Source organism: Octopus bimaculoides, chromosome 3 (genome assembly GCF_001194135.2).
Source record: "Octopus bimaculoides isolate UCB-OBI-ISO-001 chromosome 3, ASM119413v2, whole genome shotgun sequence".
NCBI lineage: Eukaryota > Metazoa > Mollusca > Cephalopoda > Octopoda > Octopodidae > Octopus > Octopus bimaculoides.
In genome coordinates, this window is record NC_068983.1 from 90,696,976 (window position 1) to 90,711,500 (window position 14,525).

At 34.8% G+C, this 14,525-nt stretch overlaps 1 protein-coding gene across 1 annotated transcript; it reads right to left on the reverse strand.

Moving 5' to 3' along the window:
- Positions 1 to 535: 535 nt before the first annotated feature.
- On the reverse strand, positions 536 to 13,746 carry LOC106882889 (uncharacterized). The gene is made up of 4 exons (XM_014933700.2): positions 13,637 to 13,746; positions 8,282 to 8,368; positions 6,406 to 6,508; positions 536 to 2,833 (listed from the first exon to the last, which is right to left on the reverse strand). The coding sequence occupies exons 2-4, from the start codon at positions 8,333 to 8,335 to the stop codon at positions 1,869 to 1,871; spliced, it is 1,122 nt and encodes a 373-aa protein (XP_014789186.1). The 5' UTR covers positions 8,336 to 8,368; positions 13,637 to 13,746; the 3' UTR covers positions 536 to 1,868.
- Between the last annotated feature and the right edge of the window lie 779 nt (positions 13,747 to 14,525).

Below are 14,525 nucleotides of genomic sequence, written 5' to 3' on the forward strand. Positions count from 1 at the left end.
TACACATACATATATACATACATATATACATACACATATATACATACACTTACATGTATGCATACATACATACATGTGTATGCACACACACACACTGACCCACACATGTGCACAAACGAACAAAAAGAATGCAGCTTGAAAAACAGAGTCAACAACTATTGAAAAGGTTGCAAGACGCAATAAAAATTATAGAAAAATAAATAAGTAAATGAGTGGAAATTTTACCGGTGAGTGTGTTAAATTATAAGGTACTAAAAGAGAATGACTCTCCCCAGACAAAACAAAATATGCTTGAACACACGAACTCACATAAAGAATCTTGGAAACCAAATCCCCAAAACGAAATATATATATATATAATAACATAAATAATATATAAATATATGCATATATCCATACATATATGTACATACCTACATCTATATGTATACATACATGCATATATGGGTACAGGACATCACAAAAACGTTAAACACAATGAGAAACGAAAACATAAAGACGAAGACAGAAAACAAACTTTTTTTCAGACAATGAAAAAAAACAGAGAAACGAGACATGCAACATAAAGAATATTTCCCTTCTTCAGTTGTCCCTGTTCCATCTACTCCACATTTCAAAGGCAAGGACATAGAAATAAATAGAGATGCACACACTATATGAACATACATATAATTATGTGTATACACATATGTGAAATGAAATCCTAATTTGTGAAGTTTGAATTAAAATAAATTGCATAAATGGAATGCAAAAGCAAAGTAGACCGAGGAAAAGATGGAGGGGACAGCTGGAGAAGGAGATTGGGAAGGTTGGCTTGAAAAAGGAGGATGCCCAAAACTAGGTGAGATGGTGTGAGGGGGTTGCTATGGCATTGAGGTAGATCCAGCCACCCCTGTTATCGGGTACAAAACCCAGATTTAAAACACTGAATGATGATGAAACATACAGCCACAGAGATACAGTCATATATATATATATATATATAGACATACACATGTGTACACATGTATGCACACAATTATACATACATACTCACAGACATTCACACCTACACATAATACATATATGCATACACATTATGTGCATGTCTACGAGTATGTGTATTTATGTGTGCATAAATTAGACGAAGTATTCTATGTACAAGGCATAGTATTTGATAAATATTTGACATTTTAAAGAAGATATTAAAAAATATTTTAGAAACAGTTCAAATTGTTCTTGATTCTTCAATAAACTGCCTTTATTGTAATTCTAAGCAATTCCTACATAAAATCACTTTGCAGAACTTAAATAATACAATTACAGTGTTTGATATTCCAAAACATTCAAAATAAAATAAAATGGTAAAAAATAATTTTAAAATTTATCTGCTTTATATTCAGAATACTATTTGTATTACTGTAATAAAACAATAGAATTTCGTTTATTATTCTGTTGAAACTTTGAGTTATTAGTGTAAAAAGATCAAAGAGAATTTAATCAAAATATCTAAGTGCCGCTATCTATACAGCTAATGAGAAGTTTATCCATGACATGGCCAAAATTCACCAATATATATATATATATTTTTTAACATGATATTTTATAACAAGAAACATCATAATATATTTTAAACCAAAAAAGAGATTTTTAAAAAATATAACAAGTAGTAAAATAATGAAGTAAAAAATGATTTCTTACAATAATAATAATGATGGCAATAATTGTAATCTCAACCATAATTATTATTTGAAATATTTCTTCAAATTTTAACAGTTATTAATTTAAATATATTTTATGAAGGAAAAGAAAAATAGCCCCTGCTAACTTTGTGTTTCGTTAACAATGGCAACAATAACAGAAACAAGAACTGAAAATAGACCTTGGTGCTATTTACCAGGTGTTGTAACATTCATGGCTCTGTAGGAAGTGTTTTCTTTTAATGTTATAACAGAACTTGTTGATTCTGTGCTACTTTGGCTAGTATTATACAAATACTCATGACGGCAAAGAGGTAATGTATCACTTGTCTTTGATTCAGTCAAATTAGAAAAGGAGTCTGAAGGAGAAATACATGTGTCAAAGGAATCTTCTGGAGAACGCAATGGGCTTATATCTTCAAAACTGTCAGGAGAATAAGGTGAGGATTTATGATCTGCTCTATCAAGTGATACAGTTGCTGGTGCAGTTTTTTCATTACACAAACTAGTAAAAAGCAATGAACTCTCAACACTGTGTTGCTTTGACCGGAAAGCTTTTCTTCGTGATGCTACCCTGCTTTGTGGACTTTCTGTTGGATTATTAGATTTGGCATTGTTCTCTTTTATAGAATGATCTGAGACCTGTACATCTTTGTTGGCAGTAAAGCGATTCATATGTGTATTACAAAAAAACTCTCCCAGATTGGATAAAATGTCTAAAGGAAAGTCAATGTTACGTTGTTGAGATGTGCTTCCATGAATAGACTCTTGATGAAAACGTTCTGCAGCCTGACGAAGAAGCACTGGAGATCCAGGCAATGACTGACACTTGCGTCTTCCTAATGGACGTTTGTTGCGAGGATAACAGTCTGGAGTTATTGGTGTACAGGGAGGTGTGAATGGTGAAGATGGTGATGGCAGGTCAAATGATAAATTCATGTCTCTGTGAACTCCTAGAACTTTCTTACCATCACAGAATTTGTTTAACATAGTAAATGGGTTTGAACGAGCAGGGATGTAAAATGGATCAGCTTCACTCATAGTTTGACCAATGACTTTAGCAGTCATTGTAGGATCATCATCCATTGAAGACCAATTGCAAGAATCTAAGATATTGTCTTCAGATCGAGACCTCTTACAAGATGTTTTAGAATCTGCAATATAGATTTTACAAAATTTAACAATGGCTTTTTTCTGTTTTTCATTTTTGCATATATTTCTTAGTTACTATTCTATAATTTCATATACTAGTGGCAATCAGGACTGGTGTTTTATAGATAGAATTTCATAGCATTAAACTACTCAACCATTAAAATGGATAGTACCTATTTTTCAGCTAAGATGACTGAAGCAAGCAGAATGATCTTATCTTGCAGTCAATTTTTCATTATTATCCAAAGTGACAAGTATGTGTGTTGGTTGTGGTATGTTATATAAAACTTAAACTTATTGTAATATCTCTGTGCAACTGTTTACTGGTTGCATACTCAAGACTTTTTCACATTCCATTGGCAAATTATGAACATTATTTCGTTTATTCTTTTACTTGTTTCAGTCATTTGACTGTGGCCATGCCGGAGCACAGCCTTTTAGTCGAACAAATCGACCCTGAGACTTATTTTTTGTAAGCCTAGTACTTATTCTATTGATCACTTTTGCTGAACCGCTAAATCATGAGGACGTAAACACACCAACATCGGTTGTCAAGCGATGGTGGGGGACAAAGACAGACACAGAAATACATATATACATATATATATATATATATAGGACAGGCTTCTTTCAGTTTCGATCTACCAAATCCACTCACAAGGCGTTGGTTGGCCCAAGGCTATAGTAGAAGACACTTACCCGAGGTGCCACACAGTGGGACTGAACCCAGAAACATGTGGTTGGGAAGCAAGCTTCTTACCACACAACCACTCCTGCACCTATATGGTTATTATTTAGCTCCAAGCTTCCTGAAACAGCTGTCAAGTTAAAAATTATGTACTCTCTTTTTAGTATTCTGTATTTTTTTGCACTTTATGCAAATACATTTATATATATATATATGTATATATTATAGGTACAGGCATGGCTGTGTGGTAAGAAGTCTGTTTCCCAACTATATGTATCCAGGTTCAGTCTCACTGCATGGCACCTTGGGCAAGTGTCTTCAACTATAGCCTAGAGTTGACCAAACCTTGTAATTGAATTTGGTAGTCGGAAATTGAAAAGAGCCCATTGTACATACGTGTATATATCTATGTATGTCTGTCTTTGTGTAGGCGTTTGTCCCCCACCACTGCTTGACAACCAAAGTGACAAGTATGTGTGTTGGTTGTGGTATGTTATATAAAACTCAAACTTATTGTAATACCAGGCTTTACGAAAAAATAAGTACTGGGGTCAATAAGTCCAACTACAATTCTCCAAAGCAGTGCCCCTAAAACAAGATAAAAGAAAAAAGTGTGTTTATCTTTCTGAACATACATATATATGTATACACCCAGAACCGCGCTAATAGCTTAGGAGTGAAATTTAGGATTTCTTGGTTTTCTGTGATTTCTCGATTTTGATGAAACTTTTCCCAGCTGGTTTGCACACTATTTTTATGTTTTCATTATTCTGTGTAACGTCCTTTCCTTTTTATTTCAGATTTTTTAGTTTTTGGGCGAACCATGTTAATAGCATCTCTCCTCTGTAAGAACAGTGAGGAAAGGCCTTAACGATGAAGAGAAGTCTGTCATCATCAACGTAGGTGTTAAAGGCACCTCTCTTCATGTCATTGCAGAGAATTTAGGTTGTCATATGGACACAGCCAGATGATTCCTTCACCAAGGAAGAAATGATCTGATTGTGGGACCTCCAAGATTGTGACAGCTAGGGATTTAAGGAATGTTGGTCGCAAGTTATGTGGAAAAACTGGACAAATAAGCAAACCCATTTTCACAGCCTCTGGACTTTCTCATGTACAGGAAACCACCAGAAATTGCATCCTCGGGACCATGGTTTCTGTGTGAAAACTCCTGAAATTTCCTCCTCCTTAACACCCAGTCACAGGAGTTGGGGCTTCAATGAGTCCAAAGTACATGACGTTAGACATGAGTTGTGTTCTGTTCACTGAAGAAAGCAGGGCAACTTTTGATGGGCCTGATGTTTGGGTCTATTTTGGAGATGAGTATCACCAACATTTACAATGTCAACAACAGGGTGGAGGAGTCATGTTGTGGGCTGGTATCATTGGAGACAGACTTGTTGGCTCAGTCAGGGTGTCTGAAAGAGTTAAAGTGACTGCAGCCGCCTACTGCAATCTCCTGAAGGAGGTCTTGAATCTCTGGTTAGAGGACATACTGCTGTCACTTCTAAGGAATATCATATTCATGCACAATAACACTCCCTCCCACTTTGCTAGGACAACCCAAACATTACTAGAGTCTTAGGGCATACAAGATGAAAGGTTGATGGCATGGCCACCAGCATCTCCAGATCTCAACCCTATCAAAAATCTTTGGTCTATCATTAAACAAGATATTTATACCGATGGACACCAATTTATGTCAAAAGATGTCTTATGGGTGATTATCAAAGCTGCAGCAGAGGCAGTCCAACTTGCTAGATTCCATATCTAATAGGGTTTTTGAAGTTATCCATCGGAATGGTGGTCATGTGGCTAAATAATTCATAATGCCAATAAATGTCATAATGTTATCATGGTTTTCTGTTAAATATATACTCAATGATACATATTACCCTTCATTTTCTGAAAAAAAAAATGTCTAGATGGGTTATTTTCTTACAAAAGTTATTAGCGTGGTTCACCTAAAAAACTGAAGAATCTAAAATATAAAAGAAAGGACGTTACACAGAATAATGAAAACATAACAAAGGTGTCGCCATTGTGTGTAAACCAGCTGGGAAAAGTCTTATCAAAATCGATTCTCAGAAAACCAAGAAATCCTAAATTTCACTCCTAAAGTTATTAGCGTGGTTTTGGGTGTATACATATGTCAAACCTAATTGCGTTTATCTGCATCACTACCCCCATATCAGCTCACCTTGGATTTCTCTTATAGCCATAGACCTAGTCCTGGATGATGAATTCAGGGTTCAAATTAATTTGAGGGGTAAAATAGAACTCAAAATATGAGTATATGTATACTTTTACTAATATTTAGCACAAGCAACAGAGTGACTCAAGGTTCAAGAGCTTCTTGTGTTGGCATATATATAAATCATGATCTAGATGTTTTCTATGCTCATGAAATTCTATGTAATGTGGAGCTGAGTAAACTTATTAATATATAATTCCTGAAGCATTCTAACATTTTGAATCAACAAAATGCAGCTAACTACAGTTCACACACATATAAGAGAAGTTGAAGGAAAAATATTTTTGACCCATTTGACTGTCATCAATTATATGCATCCTTAATACAAATTGTATTAAAAAAGCTATTACTTTCACCTGCTGTGTGTGTATTTACTAGCATCAATTTTTAAAGTATTACATATAATATTGTGTGTGTCTGTACACACATATACACACTCAAATTTATATAACTTCCTTCATGAAACTGACAAACAGCTACCACTTCCTATATGTGTAATTGACATCAGAAAGATTATCTAGCTCTACAAAGGATAATCACACCAACAAAAGTTATCTCACTCATATTGAATATTGAATGAGAAATAATAAAAAAGAAAAAAGCAATATATGTTATGCTTATCAGACTCTTACTTTTGTTATCTTTTCCAGAATTCCCAGGATTATTTAGAAAATGTCGCATCTGCAGCAAACATTCTACATTGTTAGCAAATGTTGGTCGTTTCAGAGGGTCAATCTAAAATTAAAGAAAAAAATTAATCTGTGAAGAAAATTTAGGTTCATGCAGTCAAGTCAAGGTTTATATCTTTTTGCACAAATAGAATATAATAGTTGACTAAAGACTGTTTGTTTTTTTACTGTTAACTTGCTGCACCTATAGCATTCCATGTTGAACTTCTTAGTGTATGTGTCATCTCTAGCACCATGCTTGTTTCCATCATAACTCAACAATGACTAAACTGGTATATACTTCAATTTTTATAGTTGGATATTCCAGCTTGAAAGATTTTTACCACAGATTTTACTCATCTTACAATAGTCATAGAATTCATTGAAGTAGAAATTATACAATACTCTGAAAAACAAAACTGGATTGATGAGTAACCACAAAATATATGATTTCTGTATAGTGGTTCATACATGAATCTGTTCAATCAAGGTCTAAACAAAATTAACATCTCCAAAGCCACTCTTTACAAATCATGGTTTATATTAGCAAATAGTCAATGAAGACCAAACCATTAACAAAATCACAACTCATACTCTTTTCTATTATCTGCTGATTATTTGCTCTGAAATTTCAGCAGATTATCCTCTGCAAATTTCAGTTCCTTTATTTTGACCATCAAACTGCAACTGTCTTTCTCAAGCATACCCACTTTCAAAAGAGAGAGAAACTTATTCCTCCTCTATATATCACACTTGTCCCTCCATCTGCAATAGTATACTCATATTGATTGCCAAGTCAATTCCAGGTCACCAACTACTTTGACTGGATCTTTACCAACCTTACTTCACCCTATCACTGGTAAACCAGACATTATCTACATCAGTGGTTTCCAAACTGACAAATACTAGCCCTCCAACAGAGAAAATTTCTCCCTCTTCACATTATTAAGAGAAAACAAATAAGAGTTTGTATCCATACAATACTTCTTTTGTTGCCATGGTGTTAGACAAGTTTTAAATTACCTGAATTTTAATAAACATGGCAATTTGTCCAACCACTTCCATGAGAAATAATGACCTAAATAATAACTCCTATAAAATCTAGAAAATCTCAAAAATATCATTTATAATAGGACCCTTCCAGGAATGCAGGTGTTAATGAAAACTTCTTGTTCTCCTAATTTATTTTGACTTCCTCAACCTGTCTGCAGATTAGCAATTTCCACTCTATACAAAGATATTTAATTGTAAATTCTTTCACTTGTTCTTTCCTGTCTTATTTTCTCTGACCTAACTATCTTCACACATTAAGTTTCTTTCTGCATCAGTCATGCAGCAGCAGTAAAAAGACCCTCTTTAATGCATACATGAGGATTACATATTTTTCCTTCTAAAATTGTTTTTTCTTCCCTGATTCCTTTTTCCATTTTTCAGATTTGTAAGCATTCTTGTTGATTATTTCTTAACTAACACTCTGTCATACTTTACAATTATTTTTCTTTCACTCGCTACTTTCAATTTATCAATAAAAATTTCATCTCTCTTAAACTTAGATTTCTCTTCTACCTCTTAGAATAATTTATTAAAAAGTCAACACCATCCATTTTAATAACTGTAAGTTTGAACTTGGGTCATTAAGGGTTGAGTATCTCAACCACAAAATCAAGATATCTGGTGATGAGATACAAACTGCCAACTTATCAGCAAGTAAGTCCTGCCAACTTGAGCAGATTTAACCAATGTTTTAGTAAAAACACACTTCCCACTACAAAAAAAAAAAAAAAAAAAAAAAAATCAAAGTAAACATAGAAAAGGAAACTATATGTTCCCATACCCTTACCTGACAACATCTGAATGCCAAGTGTAAGAAATCTAATGGACAATATTCAACCATTTCACTAAATGCAATGTAATCTAGACCAAAGTTCTAAAAATTAAAAAACAAAAATCACTGATTATGGACAGCTTCCAATCAATATAACATTGTCATATTTCAAATTTTAATGCAAAATCTACACTTCTTAAAATTTTCTAAATTAATCTACAAAACAAAGAAATGATGTCAAACACAGAAAAAGAAATCCATCTTCGATGCGTAAGCAATATTTTAATGTTGGTGTATCTATACAGCATCAGAAGTTATTACATGTCAGCACATGGCATTTCAAATAGAAAAAAACATACTATTTATTAATTATTAGTATCTGATATTAGAAGTCATTTGGCAGAATCATTAGAATGCTAAATGCCTTAACTGTACTTAGATACAATTTATTACAATCATGGTTCAAATCCTGCTGAAATACTAATCAAGCAATTAAGTTAATATATAATAAACTACCTCTGTCACATAAATTCCTGGATTTGTGCCTATGTAAAAAAAATATTATCATTAGGAGAGTTGTGGACTAGCATAATTGTCAGGGAATCAAACAAAATGTTTTCTAGTCTCTAATTATAACCCTTTACTTTCTGAGTTCAATTTTGCCTTTCATCTTTTTGGGGCCAATAAAATAAATAACATTTAAGTATTGGGTCATCCCATAAATAATGTTTTTTTTTACACTTCTTTTATTTTTCAAAATTAAAATAAACAAAGTTCTTTTTTAATCTAAAATATACTTTCCTTCATTTTCTACAAAGCCCTTCCATCTATCTGGTAGACTTGCAAGGTCCCTCTTCCAAAATTCACTTGTCCATGACTAAAAATACTCCACCAGTACTGTTCTGACCTTGTCTACAGAATTCATATTTTTTCCATCCAAATGATTTTGAAGACTGCAGAATAAATGATAATCAGATGGGGCAATGTCTGGCAAATATGGTGGGTGGGACATCATTTCCCATTTAAACTGCTCCAGCCTTCGGAATGTCATCCTCACTGTATGTGGCCGAGCATTATCCTGATGGAAGAGCACCTTTCATTTTGAAACCAAAGATGGTAATTTTCTGATGGCATGCAGGTGTTGATGAATGGTTGAATGACCAAATCCAAGCTTCTCTGCTAGTTCCTCAACAGTTACGATGGGATTTTGTTCCACCAGGGTTTGCAGGATGTCCTCGTCAAGCTCTACAGATCTTTCAGGACAAGGCTCGTCTTCTAGGCTGTAGTTTCTGGCTCAGAATTTCTGGAACCACTGTTGACACTGGCTTACACTTATTGTCCAATCCCCATATACTGCATTAATATTCCTTGCACATTCCATCGCGTTATTGCTTTTATTGACCTCATAAAGCAAAATATACCAAATATGTTCCTTTGTCACTTCCATTATAGCTTTGAAAAAATAACTGTTACAATTGAACTGCACTCTTCAAAACTTGCACTAAGAATAAATACAAGGTAAAATTACTACCTGCTTTTATAGCAAGTTGATGCAGGTAGTTTATCCTGTCACCCTCCAACTTTTAGTCCATGCAATTGAAAGAACTGTATTATTTATGGGATGACCCAATACAAGGGCCAATGGTACTGACTAATACACTTCCTTCAAAACTGCAGGTCTTGTGCTGAAATCAGAAACAATTGAAAAGCAACAAGCTGACAGAATTGTTAGAGCATTGGAAAAATGCTTTGCAGTATTTGTTCTAGCTCTTTACTTCCCAAGTTCAAATCCCACTCAAGTCAACTTTACTTTTCGTCCCTATGAGGTTAATAAAATAATATACCAAACAAGTAGTGAGTTGTTGGTACTGACTAAACCACTGCCCTCAAAGTTTCTGGCCCTGTGCCTATAATAGAGAGAATTACTATTGTTAAGATGGCAAGCTGGCAGAATCATTAGCATGCTGGGCAAAATGTTTAGTGGCATATTGTCCATCTTCACATTCTGGGTTCAAACTTTGCTGAGGTTGACTTTGCTTTGTATCTTTTCAGGGTTGATAAATTAAATACTGGTCAAGTACTGGGGTCGATGTGATCAATTATTCCCCTCCCATCAAATTTCAGGCCTTGTACCTATAGTGGAAAGGATTATCATTAAGGCAGTGAGCTGGCAGAATTGTTAGCACACCAGGCAAAATACTGAGTAGCATTTTATTCGTCTGAAATTCTGTCAAGGTGAACTTTGCTTTTCATTTCAGGGTCAATAAACTAACCAAGCACCAGTTGAGCACTGAGGTTGATGCAATTGATTTACCCTCTCTCTAAAAATTGCTGGCCTTATACTAATATTTGAAACCATTTTTAGTTATTGTGAAATATGGATTATGACTACAGAGGACATGCAAAGGCTTGAAAGAAATGAAGCCAACATATTCCACTGGATGGGTAATATCAGTGTGCATGTACAACAGAGTGTAAATAACTTAAGAGAAAAATTGGGTAAAAGAGGAATCAATTGTAGTATGCAAGAGAGAGGACTGTGCTGTTATGGTTATATGATGCATATGGATGAAAACAAATGCATAAAGAAGTGCTGATCTCTAATTGTGGAGAGAACCTGTGGAAGGGGTAGACCCAGGAAGATGTAGGACAACGTGGTGAGAAAGAATCTTCAGACATTGGGTCTCACAGAGATGACAAGGGACTGAGACTTCTAACAGTTTGCAGTGCATGTGAAACTAAGTAAAACTGTGGCCATCCATATATACAGGTGTATCCTCTACTATCCTCTTCAACCAAGAAATCTTTGTCTTGAGGGCTTGTGGGTGATGGTTGTCATGTAAAAGTACTCGTGCCAGTGCCATGTTGAAACACCCATGCCAGTGCCTTGCGAAAGCATCCCTGCAAGGCCACATAAAACCACCCATATTAGTGCCATGAAAAAGTGCCTATATCGGTTCTACATAAGTGTCCATGATAGTTCCACATAAAAGTGCCTGTTCTGGTGCCATGTAAAAGCATCCATGCTGGCGCCACATAAAAAGCATCCAGACACTTTGTGAAGTGGTTGGCATTGGGAAGGGCTTCCAGTCATAGAAACCATTCCAAAATGGACAATTAGAACTTAGGCAACTCTCCAAGTGGCCAGTTTCTGTCAAACTGTTCAACTCATACCAGCATTGAAAACAGGTACTAAAAGATGATGATGATGTTGATGATGATGATGGTGGTGGCAATGATGATTTTCTGGTTCTTTACATTCTAGACTCAAACTCTGCTGAGGCAAACTTTTCAGATGGATAAGATAAAGCACCAATCAAGTACTGGGGTTGACATAATCAACTTCTCCTCTCAAAAATTGCTGGCATAGGGAGAGGCACAGGCATGTGCCATACCAGATAGATTTATCTATGATAACCTCCACCTCACGCAATACAATCATAGAAAGAGTGGGTAAAGAATCTGATATGGGTGGGGTCCTGATCAATTTAGATCAATTAAAAGCTTTTGATAGTGTCAACCATCAATACTTGGCAGCTGGTTTCAGTCTCATCTTCAAAGGCTGGATCACTGCAATGTATAGCAACGTTTACTCAGTGGTTAGAGTAAGTGGTCACTTGCCAGAATCTTTCAATATCATGTAATAGATCCCCACTGCTGTACATGCTGACTCAACGTTTATATTTAGATAGTAATCTGGAGTAATAAAAATAATGTTGATGAGGGAAGAAAAGAGAGATATACACACACACACACACACAGTGTGTATGTGGATATCTCTCTTTCTCTTTCTCTCGTTTTTCTTCCCTCACCAACATTTCTTTTAAATTTCTTTAATCTCAATATTGTATTTGAGACTGACACAAAAATAGCCAACTTTCTAGATGTCACATTAAATCTAAACGCAAAATTATATTACCCATACAGTAAACCAAATCAAACATTGCAATATATTAATATCTCTTCTAATCATCCAAAATTAACCATCGATAGTATTATCAATGCCATCTCCATTAGAATATCCAATCTATCAGCAAATGAGGAGATCTTCAATGCACACGCATCAACTTATAATCATGCCCTAAAATTAAGTGGCTTTCAGGACAATATTTTCTACATCCCAGATATTGTCCTTGCATATTTTTAACATTCATATATTTTTACATTTCTATAGCTCTATATTTTGAATGTGTTAAAATTATGTTTTAGACAATCCTTTTTATTAAATCCATAGCAGTCTGCCTGAGTTGAACTTCTTCCCTGTATCTCTTGAACTTGTTTAGCGTCTTGGGTTTGACTCAAGCACTTCCATGTGTTCTATGATTTTCTAAAGAAAATTTATAATTATAAATATATATAAATACTTTTATTCTATTACTGGTTTCAGTTAGAGGCTGTGGCCATGCTGGAGCACTGCCTTTAGTGATTAGGTGCTGCATCCATGATCGTGAAATTCTGGTTTCAATTCCTAGACCAGGTGTGTTGTGTTCTTGAGCAAAACACTTCATCACATGTTGCTCTGCAATCACTTTGACACCTAACATGTGGCATACTGTGCATTGGTTCAGGCAACATCGATTTGATGGAGGGAGTGAGCTAATGTACAGCACATACAGTTGATCACTATAAACAAATCATTTGTGCAGGTCATTCAGCAAAATGGCTGAACACTCATACATTGTCTTCAACAGGAGAGTCTACCACACACACACACACACACACACATAGCAAGTGTATGTGTGGCATTGGTACCACTTCAGCAGAAGTCATACTGTTTATATTTTTCACAAACAAAATGTCCTTTAGAGGCTTGATATGCAAAGAGACAGAATAAAGTATCTTAAAAAATATAGGTGGGGATGACATAATGAAGGACATTTGGTTCTGTTCCAGGTAGTTTTGTCAAAGCTATGCCAGTATAGAAAAAGCAGACAGAAATAAAAAAAAATGATGATGATTACCATTAGTACTGTCACATGGTCAAATATGAGATCCTAACATAAATTTAAGCTACAGCAGCCCTAGCAGTAATGTCTATTAATTCTCTCTCTTGCAGTAATGTAAAGAGAGAGGTGGAAATCATTTTAGTCAAATGTCAACATTTTACTGTCTGAAAACATGTTACCTTGAAACAGAGCAATTGACTTTATAACCTTTTCTTGAATTAGCAACTCTGCCATTCCCATAACATTCTTCCAGCTGTGTAACAGCAGTTGTCACATGACATTTGCAGAATTTTTTCAACTGTTAAATATTTTATAATAGATGAATACAAAAACATTATTTTTGGCATTGTGATTAATGAGATTATTACTTTAACGATTCACTAGTTGATTCACTGTTAGATAAAGGGATTAAGATTAATCTTACCTCAGTCCTTGGTAAAATATCAGGATCTGCATCTATTCTGGCTGTTATTTCACAAAGGATTATTCCAAATGAAAAAATATCAGCCTTTGAAAAAAAGAAAACGATTAATATCAATTTCTATTTTTAAATTGATGCACAAAAGACAATATTCTGGATCTGTTCAGCTTGGTTTTCAGATTTTTAATTAATTTTTTTTTAACTAAACAGTTTGAAACTTCATATACTGGTGGAATGTCTCAGAGAGAACACGGTTTACTTTGAACATTTTTGACAATATTTGGTATTTTAGAAGTTATTTTGTGTTAAAGTTGTCATATTTGGGTAATTTCAACCAATCAACGATGTGTATTCGGTTGCAGAAAGTTACTGCTGTTTGCAATTGTAATTGCAGAGGAACAACTTCCAGGTCATTTATATATATGAAGCTGAGAATGTGTGCATCACTAGAACTCGAGAACTACCCAAAAGATTTTATTCAAATTTTACACATGCCTTACTTGGGGTCCATGCAGTGTCATGGGCCAAAAAGCTTTTTGCCTAATGCAAACACAGAGCAATCTATTATCTCTTACACTGTTTCCATATTATGTTTCAATAGTGAAACAATAACTTCGCTATTAATACTTTCACTATTACTCTCTTTTTCTTTTACTTGTTTCAGTCATTTGACTGCGGCCATGCTGGAGCACCGCCTTTAGTCGAGAAAATCGACCCCAGGAATTATTCTTTGGATGCCTTGTACTTATTCTATCGATCTCTTTTGCCGAACCGCTAAGTTACGGGGACCTAAACACACCAACATCGGTTGTCAAGTGATGTTGGGGGGGGACAAACACAGACACACAAACATATACACACACACACACACACATATATATATACATATATA